At 43.0% G+C, this 14,227-nt stretch overlaps 2 protein-coding genes across 2 annotated transcripts; one reads left to right on the forward strand and one right to left on the reverse strand.

Annotated features, from left to right (window-relative positions):
- Window positions 1–517: 517 nt before the first annotated feature.
- LOC139322373 (shematrin-like protein 1) lies at window positions 518–1,018 on the reverse strand. Its single transcript, XM_070951473.1, has one exon. It carries the CDS (start codon window positions 1,016–1,018, stop codon window positions 518–520), a length of 501 nt encoding a protein of 166 aa, XP_070807574.1.
- A 5,138-nt stretch (window positions 1,019–6,156) lies between these two features.
- Window positions 6,157–6,624, forward strand: LOC139322020 (chorion class A protein L11-like). The gene has a single exon (XM_070950991.1). The coding sequence runs from the start codon at window positions 6,157–6,159 to the stop codon at window positions 6,622–6,624; it is 468 nt and encodes a 155-aa protein (XP_070807092.1).
- Window positions 6,625–14,227: the final 7,603 nt, after the last annotated feature.

The raw sequence follows: 14,227 nt of genomic DNA on the forward strand, positions 1-14,227 counted from the left end.
GAAAACAGAGAGAAGCTACATTAAGAGACACACAAGAGCTGGCGAAGGTATGTTTTATATATAACATATATATATATATATATATATATATATATATATATATATATATATATATATGTAGGTCTTTGGTTATTCGGGTCTTCTCCCACGTAAAATTGGAAGTGTCTTGGTGACGTTTCGACGAAGTCTCATTCGTCATCTTCAGGCTGGTGTTCTCGGCTTCGTGCTTCTTCGTGCTCCTGGAAGCACGAAGCCGAGAACACCAGCCTGAAGATGACGAATGAGACTTTGTCGAAACATCGCCAAGACACTTCCAATTTTACGCGGGAGAAAACCCGAATAACCAAAGACCTACATACAAACACCCGCGAAAACCTGAGAAAACATATATATATATATATGCAAAGGGGGTGGGAACCTGAGCAATTTAAAGCAAAGGTGGGGGAAACCAACAAGAGGAGTGAGTCCAAAACCATTGTAGTATCAAAGGGGGTTCTTCGATGCCAATGTCATCCATTTACAGGCAGATGCTACCACGACGGCTCAGACAGATGCTTCCTCTACGGTTCCATGGGTACCTTTTCCCAAGAAGACCTCCGTAACCCTTGAAGCCAAGACCTCCATAGCCCCAGCTGCCTCTCAGCCCAGAACCACCAACGGCACATGGGGTGTTGCCTCCAACAGCGACGGGTTCACAGCTGGCGGACAGGATGGCACCAGGGATGGTCACCACAGAAGAAGGAGGCTGGATGGTCACCTCTGATGTTGGGATCTGGTTGATGCAGGAAGGGATGACTCCGGCCAGGGTTCCCAGGCTTCTAGAAGATTCAGCCCATCCACCAGGGTGGTAGCCGTAGCCCAAGCCATAGCCGTAGCCGTAGCCCAAACCAGAGCCATAGCCATAGCCCAGACCGGAGCCCAGACCCCAACCAAGACCTCTGGAACCACATGATCCAAAGCCAACAACTGGGGCAGAGGCACAGGAAGGCACAGCACAAGTAGGTCCACAGTAGGCCATTGTGGTGAGTTGTGAAGTGAGTCTAGTATTAAAAAAAAATGGAGAGACATCATTAGAATTGCATTCCATTCAGTTTCCCCATTCCATCTCCCATCTCTTCCTACAACCAGCAAATACTTCAACAAGTTTAACTAGAACTGAGTTGAGCTAACTGATCTTCTCAAGTTCGGCTTCTCCAACATAAAAATAGCCCAGAGAAGATTCACTAGGGTGGGCCATGAAATTTGGAAGGGATGCCTGGAAAACCAACCCTTGTTTTTATTTAAAAGGGAGAAGAAAAAAAAGAATCGAAGAAAAGACTTAAGACTTCCCTCAACTTCTCCTCATTTTGGAAGCCCACTTTGGACCCAACATGATGGTCCTTGACCAAATGACTTCTTCTGACTACAGTGAGAAGTCAAAAGAAAAAAAGTTCTAGAGGAAATCAGAGGTAATCTGCTTCTTTAACCCTGCCAAAAAATAAATAAATAAATGCATGGTTGAAGTCATCACAACTCAACTCATTCTAGCCTCTGATGAGGTCCAAATCTTGCAGAATCTCAGATTCTGGCTTGAAGATCTACCTCAGCTATCTCAAAAAGACTGAATTGCTTTTGTACCCCCCTCCCTCCCCTCCTCCCTCCCTCCCTCTCTCTCCCTTCCTTCCCCACTCTCCACCTCTCTCCCCTCTCTCTCCCTCCCTTTGACACTCTCTTTTTCTCCCTTTCTCTCCAAACCCTGACCTCTATCTTCTGAAACTCAAAATGAAGCCTTCCTACTCCTTCAAATAGAACGCCAGAAGCTGATTCTGAAAGCAGAAGCTTTCAGAAGCATTCTAGCCTCTGATGAGGTCCAAATCTCGCAGAATCTCAGAGTCTGGCTTGAAGATCTATCTCATCTGCTCGCAACCAGGAGGGATTCTCTCTGAGTCTTACCTGCTTCGGAGTGAAGTAGTGAAGATAGGAGAGTCAACCAGAAGCTGATGGCACTGCAGAGAGCAGAGAGGGCTTTTATACGATTCGGATGGCGTCCCCAGGAAGTTGGGACTCGTAAAACTTCATTTGGCTTCCAACAATTTTCTTTTCCGGCATTTAAAAGGGGGAAAAAAAGGACTTCACTCAGCACAAACTGTCATATCGCCATTGTGAGGCACAATAATCATGTCACCGTAAATAAAATAAAACTATTTCTTTTGCGCTCCCTTTCAAGTTTGTTGACCTCAAGGCAAATGTTTCTGTTTATCTGATCGTGGAAGTGAGCAACACCCACAGGTGGAGAGGAAGATCAAAGCTGGATTGTTGTCCTCAGTAGCAACTCCTCAAAAAACAAAAAATGGCAACTTTTCCTTGAATCAGCACAGAGACTCACAGATAACTTTGAGTTCAAGGTGGAGAACTTGTCACCCTGCAGCTATCCTTGAATCTACCCAATACATGGGAAAATGGGAAAAGTAACATTCCCAAGGTCTTGTTCAAAACTAGCAAGCCAAACTCACTTTGGACCTGAGACCCCCTGCTCTGGGTTGAATCTACTCTGCGGTAACATCTGGAGGATAAAGCATCCTGAAGATCCCATCACCATTAGAACGTCAGCTCCAGAACCTCAAGTGTTCAACCTTCTCCATGATGGTCTTCATTCCAAAGCTCAAACATTTCAACCAACCCAACTTTAGTAAGCTTTCTATGAAAAAATCTATGAGTTCTAGAGCACATAGAATAGAATAGAATAGAATAGAATAGAATAGAATAGAATAGAATAGAATAGAATAGAATAGAATAGAATAGAATAGAATAGAATAGAATTCTTTATTGGCCAAGTGTGATTGGACACACAAGGAATTTGTCTTGGTGTATACGCTCTCAGTGTACATAAAAAGACAAGATACATTCGTCAAGAATCATAAGGTACAACACTTAATGATAGTCATAGGGTACAAATAAGCAATCAGGAAACAATCAATATCAATTGTAAGGATACAAGCATCAAAGTTACAGTCATGCAGTCATAAGTGGGAGGAGATGAGTGATAGGAACAATGAGAAGACTAATAGGAACAGTCATGCAGTCTTAGTGAATAGTTTTACAGTGTAGAGGGAATTATTTGTTTAGCAAAATGATGGCATTCAGGAAAAAACTGTTCTTGTGTCTAGTTGTTCTGATGTTCTCTATAGTGTCGTTTTGAGGGTAGAAGTTGAAACAATTTATGTCCAAGATATGAGGGGTCTGTAAATATTTTCACAGCCCTCTTTTTGACTCGTGCAGTAGACAGGTCCTCCATGGAAGGCAGGTTGGTAGCCATTGTTTTTTCTGCATTCTAATGATCCTCTGAAGTCTGTGTCTGTCTTGTTGCGTTGCAGAACCAAACCAGACAGTTATGGAGGTGCAGATGACAGACTCAATGATTCCTCTGTAGAACTGTTATCAGCAGCTCCTTGGGCAGTTTGAACTTTCTGAGTTGGCGCAGAAAGAACATTCTTTGTTGTGCTTTTTTGAGGACGTTTTTGATGTTAGGTGTCCATTTTAGGTCTTGAGATACGATAGAACCTAGAAATTTGAAGGTCTCTACTGTTGATACTGTGTTGTCTATTATTGTGATAGGTGGAAGTATGGAAGGGTTTCTCCTAAAGTCTACCGCCATTTTTACGGTTTTGAGTGTGTTCAGTTCCAGATTGTTCCAGTTGCACCACGAGGTTAATTGTTCAACCTTCCATCTGTATGCAGATTCATCGTTGTCTCGAACGAGACCAATCACTGTTGTATCCTCTGCAAACTTCAGTAGTTTAACAGATGGATCGTTTGAGATGCAGTCATCGGTATAGAGAGAGAAGAGACTTGGAGAGAGCACACAGCCTTGGGGGGCCCCTGTGTTAATTGTACAGATCCACCTGGGGTAGACCAGGTGTCTCGATAGAAAACCACTTGATATATATATATATATATATATAATTTTTATTCATAAACATTTTTGAAAAACAGTGCATTGTCAGATTATACCATTTACAAGTAAGAAAAACCCAAAGGAAAGTTAATAGTAAATATTAACACTCAAACTAATAACAATAGTAATACTATAGTAGCAGTAATAATAATATCACCAAAAAGCTTAAACTAAATTTCTTCCTACAATAGTTTATTTAGATTTTTATTGATTACTAGCCATTCATAAAATTTATTCCACGTCCGATAGTATTCTGAGCCTTCTTTATCTTTCATTTTTAACGTTAATCTGTCCATTTCGGCACAGTCCCAACTTTTTTGGATTACTACCTCTTCTGGTGGGGTGTTCACATTTTTCCAGTATTTAGCATAGATACTCCTTGCTGCTGTCAATATATGTAACACTCAGTACATCTCATAGCCCTCCGATAATATCCCTACGATTCTTAATAACTGCTCCTGATGCAACAGGCAGGAAGAGAAAGAAGAAACGTCAGTAGCAATTGAATAATTGAATGAAATTTTGACATTTGAAATTGTAAACAGGGTGTATGAATGCAGCTTGTGATCAGTAGACATCAAGTGCATTTACCTCTGCGGAAAGAACAAAAGAAGAAAAGAGGAAGCAAAGATAAGATCAGAATGACAACTGTGTCGCATGAGGCTGACAAAACGCCAAGTCTTCAATTCATAAGTTTATTTCACCTTATTAAAGTAATTTGGAGTAAAAGAGATGAGTCTGTGTACAAACATCTCGTTAATGAAACCCTGGAGCCAAAAGGGGCGTCTCTAAGATAGCGGTGGGGACAGAAAAACAGTATAAAAGAGCTTCTCGTGCTGAGAGCTTCCATCAGCTTCATCTCCTCCTCTTGACTGCTTCTTTAAGAGTCTCTCTGGTAAGTCCCTTGCATCTCAGATGCCTTCATAGGCTGTTATGGCTCTTTGTGTTGTGAATTGGGGTGGGAAGGAAGGAAGGAAGGAAGGAAGGAAGGAAGGAAGGAAGGAAGGAAGGAAGGAAGGAAGGAAGGGATAGGAATGGAGGAGAGAGAGAAGGGAGGAAGATTAGAGGGAAGGAAGGGGATAAGAATGGAGGGGAGGATTAGAAGGAAGGAAGGAATAAGGATGGAAGAGAAAGAGAAGGAAGGAAAGGAGTGAGGAAGGAAGGAGGGATAGAGGAGAAAGAGAAGTAAGAGAGGAAAGGAGAGAAGGAGAGAGGGAATAAGGAAGGAAGGGAGGGAATAGGGAGGGAGGAGAAAGGGAAGGGAAGGGAAAGGAGGGAGGGAGGAAGAAGGGGATAGGAATGGAGGAGAGAGAGAAGGGAGGAAGATTAGAAGGAAGGAAAGAATAAGGATGGAAGAGAAAGAGAAGGAAGGAAAGGAGTGAGGAAGGAAGGAAGGAAATAGGAATAGAGGTGAAAGAGAAGTAAGAGAGGAAAGGAGAGAAGGAGAGAGGGAATAAGGAAGGGAGGGAGAGAATAGGGAGGGAGGAGAAAGGGAAGGGAAAGGAGGGAGGGAGGAGGAAGGAAGGAAGGAAGGAAGGAAGGAAGGAAGGAAGGAAGGAAGGAAGGAAGGATTTGAAACAATTCTGCCTCTTCTTAGGAAGAGCCTAGTGAAATGTTTCATTCTGACCTTAAAGCAGTCTTCAGAAAACATGCTTGATCTCAGATTGATACACCTGCTTACCGTGTTTCCCCAAAAATAAGACCCTGTCTTATATTTTTTTTTGAACCCTGAAATAAGCGCTTGGCCTTATTGCCATGCGCTCAAAACCCCGATTGGGCTTATTATCAGGGGATGCCTTATTTGGGGAGAAACAGAGTATATTTCATTTGAATATTAGCAAAAACTTCCAGATTGGTGCAACTGTGGAACAGACGTCTTAGGGTCTTCCATCAAGGTGGGAAGTCACTGTCCAATAAAAGAGGTCCATTTTGTGATCCACCGAACGGCAGACTAAACTTCGTTGCAGGATTCCTGACGATGTTGTTGTAAAAAGTGCCTTGTGGCCGATCCTCAGACTTATGACCATCATAAGTCATGTGATCAATATTTGGGTGCTTGGCAGCTAGATGTATTTATGGCAGAATCAGTTGTGGTTGTACGTTGAAGGCCACCTGTCCATGATACCAGGAAGAGTCTTCTTGTTTTTTCTCATGCTGTGTGTGAATCACAAAACCCATGCTTCTTCTTCTTCTCCTTCTTCCAACAGCTCATCCATCCAGCCATGGCTTACTGTGGACCTTCTTGTGCTGTCCCCTCTTGCGCCTCTGCCCCAGTTGTTGGCTTCGGATCAGCTGGTTCCAAAGGTCTTGGTTGGGGTTTGGGTCATGGCTACGGTTTGGGCTACGGCTTGGGTTATGGCCACGGTTTGGGCTACGGCTACGGAGCTGGCGCCTTGGTTGAAAGCTCAAGAAGCCTGGGCACCCTGGCCGGAGTCGTCCCCTCCTGCATCAACCAGATCCCAGCATCGGAGGTGACCATCCAGCCACCTGCAGTTGTGGTCACCCTCCCTGGTCCCATCCTCTCCGCCAGCTGTGAGCCCGTCGCCGTCGGAGGCCAAACCCCATGTGCCCCCGGAGGTATCGGAAGCTTCGGTGCCGGTTACTTCGGAGGCCGCCTGGGACGTCTCGGACACCGTGGCAGCATCTGCTCTCTCGGCCGCCGAGGTAGCATCTGCAACCTCCCCTGTTAAGTTAACCCGGACTCTCCATGACCAAAAACGGATTTGAGAAAACCGGCTGAGCCCTTTTCTGGGCTGCCTGTGGCTTTTATGACTCTCTTCTTTCTGCCCCGTTGCTCTCCTGCGATTCCAACAACTATTAGCACAAATTAGCCTCCTCCTAAATCGATCGGCCCAGAGCTTCATGCGAAGTTTGAAGGAAAGAAGCTCAGCCAACATCTAAGGACAACTCGTGTCCTCTCCGACACATGAAATTATTTGTCAAAGAAAATATGTCCCTTGCTTTGGACTGCTTGGAAGACCTCATGATTTATTCCCAATGTTCATTCTTTGCCCCTTAATAAATGTGACTCTGCATGATAAACTATTGGCTCTTGTGTGGTTGTAATTAAAAGACGGGGAAATCTCTTCTCTTGGGTGACCATGGAGGTTTTCTCCAGGTGGGTTGGGTGGGTAGGGGTGGAAAGTGAAAGCTGGCCACGTTTTTCTCTGCTGAGGTATAAACCATGATGGGTGAAGCAGATCACGGGTTGTGTGATTGTGTGAAATGGTCTGAACCATTTTTTTTCCAATCGGAAGGCCTGAGTTCATACAATAGTTTCAGCCAGTATTAAACAAGCCACATTTTCCTCTCCCTTCCTTCCTTCTCCTCATTCCCATCCCTTTCCTTCCTTCGTTCCTTCCTTCCTTCGTTCCTTCGTTCCTTCCTTCTATCATCCTTCCTTCTTTCTTCTCATTCCCATCTCCTTCCTTCCTTCTCCTCATTCCCATCGCCTTCTTTCCTTCCTTCCTTCCTCCCTCCCTTCCTTCCTTCTATCATCTTCCTTCCTTCTCCTCATTCCCATCACCTTCCTTCCTCCCTCCCTCCCTTCCTTCCTTCTATCATCTTCCTTCTTTCTCCTCATTCCCATCTCCTTCCTTTCTTCTTTCCTTTCTTCTCCTCATTCCCATCACCTTCCTTCCTTCCTTCCTTCCTTCCTTCCATCATCTTCCTCCTTTCTCCTCATTCCTATCTCCTTCCTCCCTCCCTCCCTCCCTTTCTTCCTTCTATCATCTTCCTCCTTTCTCCTCATTCCCATCTCCTTCCTTCCTTCCTTCTTCCTTCCCTCTCTTCCTCTTCCCTCTCTCTTCCTCCCTCTCTCCCTCCATACCTCCTCCTTTTATCTTTCTTTCATCCACCCTTCTCTTTCATATTTCATTCATGCTTATAAAAGGCCTGCCTTGAAATCAGCTGACACCCTCATCGCTATTTTAAAACTCAACAATGAATTGGCTTCACTGGCTGCAAAAATCTTCATCCTTTTGAGAACAAAGCCTTTTGCTGCCCCTTAATGGACTCAAGCTGCCAAGTCAACTTCCTATAAACCATTATACACTTTCAAAGTTTATTTAAAAGGGGGAGGAAAATGTTTTGACCCGAAGTTCAACAATTTGGTGCTGCAGAAGGAAAACTCACACCAATGTCATCATTCATTGATCATCTCCATTTTAAAAATATCCCAATACAGCTCTGTGAATTGATTTCCCATCAAAGCAATATTTTTTAAAAAGCCAATCCGTATTGAGTATTGAGCGGTGGCTCAGTGGATAAGACGCTGAGCTTGTCGATCGAAAGGTCGGCAGTTCAGCGGTTCGAATCCCTGGTGCCGCGTAACGGGGTGAGCTCCCGTGACTTGTCCCAGCTTCTGCCAACCTAGCAGTTCGAAAGCACGTAAAAAAAATGCAAGTAGAAAAATAGGGACCACCTTTGGTGGGAAGGGAACAGCGTTCCGTGCGCCTTCGGCGTTGAGTCATGCTGGCCACATGACCATGAAGATGTCTTCGGACAACGCTGGCTCTTTGGCTTTGAAACAGAGATGAGCACCGCCCCCTAGAGTCGGGAACAACTAGCACATAAGTGCGAGGGGAACCTTTACCTTGATTGAGTTAATTTTCTTCTTTTTAAAATCACCAGTACAATAAAATGTTCAAATAATCTACCAATTCTTTAAAAGGAAATTTTACCTGGATTCATAGACCATCCTACACTCAATTTCTTTCAACCAGAGTTTGTTGACTAAGCCAAAACCAATCATAGTTTACAGATCCCAATGGGTAAATTCTCAAATATTCCTGTGTCCTTAATTTTTTTTCCCCCTTCTCTTTCATTTTCTTCCTCCTTCTGAAGGGATAAGTACCAACCACAAATCCTATTAGGGATGAAAGATTCCCTAATTCTCCTTTTTTATTTTTTCCCCCCTTTTATTATCAAATTTTCTCTGTGTTAAGAAGATCAGCAAAAGACTTAAAGAGCTGCAGTGACACAAAGCACAAAATTTTACTCGAGTTGGGCTGTGTGCTTAAGCAGGGTAGGTGAAGCTCTCTCACTGAATCTACCATGCCAAGCTAGAAAAAAAATGGGTTCCTTCGGAAAGCCTTATGTGAATGTAGCCTCTGAGTATGTCAAGAGGGCCAAAGACGAAGAAAAAAGAGGGCTGGAAAGAGGAGCTGGAGAGAAGAGAAACTAGAACAAGAGTGAAAAAGTGGGAAGGTTATGTAATTTCTTCTCCATCTTGATGTTTCCTCCACTTGTCCATCATTTTTGACGAGGTACTAGAGGATCTTCTAGTGGCAAGGAGGTCCACAGGGTAGGGAAAGTTTAGGGATTGGCTGCTAAGTCCAACACATCAAACTTGGTTTATTTATTTATTTATTTATTTATTTATTTATTTATTTATTTATTTATTTATTTATTTATTTATTTATTGAATAAGTGGCTAGTTTCTTTTTGACATATTATTTTTTTTTATTGAAAAGTTTTATGAAAAATACAAACATTTTCACCCCCCCCACCCTTCCCCCCTCAACCCCCCCTCCCCTTCCCACCCTCCCTTCCCCTCCCTCCCCCCCACCCCCCTCCCTAGACTTCCCAGAACGAGCACAGGGTATAGCATTCACAAACCAAGAACTAAAATGTGCTAACAAATTATTACATTTCATATTCTCCCTAGGTCCTTAACTCCTTATAACTCAGAAAAAACAAACATAAACTACTTAATATTATTTCATTCATAATCTATATGAATCTTCTTATTCGGATACTTCTTCTGTATGTAATCAATCCATTTTCTCCATTCCGATATATATCTCTCATTTGAATGGTCTTTAAGGTATGATGAAATTTTTGCCATTTCCGCCAAATGCACAACTTTTAATGTCCATTCCTCAATAGTAGGTGGATCTTCCTTCTTCCAGTACTGTGCCACCAGTAACCTGGCAGCTGTTATTAAGTTCAAAACCAGCTTAGTCTCTATTACAGTACAATCCGTAACTATTCCCAACAGAAAAAACTGTGGTGTAAATTTAATTTTTTTCTTCAAAATATTTTGAATAATCCACCATATTTTTATCCAAAAAGCCTTAATCTTTTTACATGTCCACCATATATGAAAATATGTAGCATCTTCACACTCACATCGCCAACACTTGGGTTGTAAATTTGGATACATACAAGCTAGTTTTTTTGGGGTCTAAATGCCATCTATAAAACATTTTGTAAAAATTCTCCCTTAAATTTTGTGCTTGTGTAAATCTTACATTTCTAACCCATATCTTTTCCCATGTTTCCATCATTATTGGTTCACCTACATTTTGTGCCCATTTTATCATACAATCCTTGACTAAGTCTGTTTCTGAATCTATTTCCAATAATGCATTGTACAACCTTTTTATGTGCATTTGACCTTCATCTCTTATTTGCTTTATCAAATTCTCATCCTGCTGCAAAATACCAATTTTTTGATCTTCTCTCCATCTGGCCAGCAGCTGTCCATATTGAAACCAAGTCTTAATAATCCCTTCTTCTTTTAATTGTTCCATGGATTTTAACTGTAGTCTGACTCCTTCCTTATAAAGGAGTTCCTTATATGTAATCTTATCTTGTTTTTGACATATTATTTGAAGCAGGAAGAACGAGTTAATTTCTTTAGCGTGTTGGCCAAACCCAACAAGTGATTCTTCTAAAGAAGAAGTCGAAGACCAATTACGATGCCAAGGAAATTTTTATTAAGAAAGAGTGTGAACAAACTGCAACCAACAGGATTTTGCACAGATGAAGGACAAGAAAACAAGCAAACCACTTTTGCCTTTACAAATCTGTCGGGTGACAGAATGGGAGACAATTCATATCTGTAGAACATTCTGCATTGTCTCCGTGGTAATTCAGCTCCAATTCAACGGAAAGGATTATTTTGAAAGCGTAAAGATTTTAGAGGCTCGGTTCCCGAGCTGCGTTAATAAATCAGAAAAGATCGCGAAATCAAGATTGAAAAACAGAGTCCGGAATGATATACGCAGACCCTGGTCAGAATTCAGGGCCCACCAATCTTCTACTCATCCTTTTGTTGGCCGCTCAGATGAGTTTAACAAGGAGAATAGCAGATGCTGCCCCTTTTCCCGATGAAGTTATAACGGCGACCAGGACGAGACCCCAGCAGACCCCCTCCTAGGAGACCGGTGGGCAACCCTTGGCCAAAACCACCAGGAGCACATGGGTTGTAGCCTCCAACAGCGACGGGTTCACAGCTGGCGGACAGGATGGGACCAGGGATGGTGACCACGACTGCAGGTGGCTGGATGGTCACCTCAGATGCTGGGATCTGGTTGATGCAAGAAGGGACGATTCCGGACAAGGTGCCCAAGCTGCTTGAAGACTCACCGAAGGGGGAGGGGGAGAGACCCAAGCTTCTGGAGGCCAGGCCTCCCAAACCAGCAGATCCAAACCCAACGGTTGGGGCTGAGGCACAAGAGGGGATGGCACAGGAAGGTCCACAGAGAGCCATGGTGGTGAAGTGATGAAGGTGAGCTGAAAGAACCGAAGAAGAGAACCATGGTTACAATATGCATGAAGGCCATGATCATCTGTAGATCTCTTGGCCAACCCAATCCCTTGTTCAATGCTTCTTCACTTCTCTTTGGGATTCCTTCCTGGGGGGGGGGGTTCCCTACCCTTTCTCACAGTTTTTGCACACTTGGATCAGCAGACTTGGAGCCCACATTAGTGGGCCAAGAGAAAGTCCAAAGCAAAGCACTAAAGGACACCACTTATCTACCGCGTTTCCCCGAAAATAAGACATCCCCTGATAATAAGCCCAATCGGGCTTTTGAGCGCATGCACTAAAATAAGCCCCCCTCTCCTGAAAATAAGCCCTCCCCGAAAATATTTAACTGCATGCACAGATGGTCCCCACCATTTCCTCTGTTTAGGGTTAGGGAGACTTGCTCCACGCGCCCCAAAATAATAAGACCTCTCCGAAAATAAGGCCAAGCGCTTATTTCAGGGTTCAAAAAGAAATAGAAGACAGTGTCTTGTTTTTTGGGAAACATGGGTAGGTGCATAAAATTAATCTCCTAGTGTGAATCCTATTTCGCCTACAAATATTGGCTAAAGTCGCTGCCATGGGTCCCACTCACCTATTCTTCTTTTCTGCCACAAATTTTGATTCAAGATCGTCCAGAAATTAATTTCTGGTTCATTTTTAGACTTCCCTCCCCCCCAAAAAAACCTCTTTTCTAGCAGATAATCCACTAAATAACCCCTCCCTTTGCAAAGCAAGCAGAAAAATACACATCCAAATATTTCTTGTCGTGTTTTTTTTTTTAATTTGATTTATATGCCGCCCTTCTCCGGAGACTCAGGGCGGCTTACAATGCGTTAAGCAATAGCCTTCATACTTTTGTATATTTATACAAAGTCAGCTTATTGCCCCCACAAACTGGGTCCTCAATTTATCCACCTTAGAAAGGATGGAAGGCTGAGTCAACCTTGAGCCTTGGCGAGATTCGAACCCTGCAGTAATTGCAGGCAGCTGGTCTTAATAACCAGCTTAATAACAGGGTGCCTTAAACCCCTGTACTACCAAGGCTCTTTTGTGGAATCACTTCCTCCAAATCTGATTAATTTCAAAATTAAGGAAGAAAAATAATAATAACCGTCACCCTTAAATTCCCATCCTGAGCTGAGCATCCAGTTGTGAATGCTCCAACACTGGAAATTTTTAAGAAGATGTTGGATAACCATTGGTCTGAAGTGGTGTAGGGTTTCCTGCCTGGGCAGGGGGTTGGACTAGAAGACCTCTAAGGTCCCTTCCAACTCTGTTATTCTGAATTCTAAATCCAAATTTACCCAGCCTTGCTAACAGGGTTCCAGAATTTCCAAGGCCTTCCTAAAACCTGGGAGCCTTGGTGGCGCAGCAGACTAAAGCACTGTTAAGATAACACCAGCTGCCTGCAATTATTGCAAGTTCAAATCTCACCAGGCTCAAGGTTGACTCAGTCTTCCATCCTTTTCGAAGGTAGGTAAAATGAGGACCCAGTTTGTGGGGGCAATAAGCTGACTTTGTATAAAAAAATAACACCGCTTTGGCGGGGGGGTTAAAGTCCTACTAAGCAGGTATATCTAAAAGTATAAAGGCTATTGCTTAACGCATTGTAAGCCGCCCTGAGTCTCCAGAAAAGGGCGGCATATAAATCGAACCAATAAATAAATAAATAAATAAATAAATAAATAAATAAATAAATAAATAAATAAATAAATAAAAGTCTCCCGTGTGGGGAAATGAGAAAAGCATCAATTCCTCCCGAGCGTGCAATTAAATTTCGGCCGAGTTTAGTTGCAAAAAAAAAAAAAAAAAAATTCAGCCAAGGTTCGTTAGACTTGCTGCGCTCAAGACAAACTTACCTGATTCAGGTGAGGTTCTGAAGCTGTTTGAGAACTGCAGAGGGTCTAACGTCTTATATACGCCTTCAAATCCCTCCCCTTGGCTTTCATTAATTCATAATTATCCCATCTCTCATATTCTGCTGGATTCATCAAGGCCCCAATTATTTTAATCACCCCCAACTTTTTCATTGTCATCAGCTCAAAGCTTTGTGAATCACAAAAATTAGCTTCCTTTAATTTCTCCCTCCCTCTCTCTCTCTTCATAAAGTTTCTTTTAGGATGGCATTTCAATCCCCACCTGGAGCTAAGAGTCCATTCTACCGTGCGTAACATTTTCCCTTCTGAGTTTAAAGTATTTTAATTGCAAAACAATGCTTTTTTTTTTTTTTTGCTTTCTTTTCTTGAGTTGGAGGACAAAATGTTGAACACCAGGAGCCCAATATAGAGGTGAAATTTACTTACCTTCCCTACTTCTCCGGGAATGCAATTTTGGACTCTCTGCACATGTGGAAAGCATGCGCAGAGGGTAAAAAAACAGGTTACTTCTTGGTTAAAGACAGGAAGTAATGATATAGGGGTGAGTGAGCAGAGCCTTGCGCCGTCACCACCACCACTACCGATTCTCCGAACCATCTTCCACCACCACTACCTCTTCGCCCGAACCGCCTGCTGCCCGCCCCTACCGATTCAGCTGAACTGGTCCAAACCGATAGCATTTTACTCCTGGCCCAACATGACTCATAAAAAAAAAAAGGATAAAGAGGTTTTTACTGGAAGAAACCAACTTAAAATTGGGCACCTGAATTAACCTTCTGGGTTGGTCCAGCCTAAACAGATTGGGTTTGAGAGGTCCTTGGTGCTCCCTCAGCTTGGCTGTTTTCCTGCAGATGTTTCATTACCCAAACTAGGGAACAT

The sequence above is a fragment of the Pituophis catenifer genome, unplaced genomic scaffold (assembly GCF_029215685.1).
Source record: "Pituophis catenifer annectens isolate HBS135680 unplaced genomic scaffold, rPitCat1.0.hap2 SCAF_10, whole genome shotgun sequence".
Lineage (NCBI taxonomy): Eukaryota > Metazoa > Chordata > Lepidosauria > Squamata > Colubridae > Pituophis > Pituophis catenifer.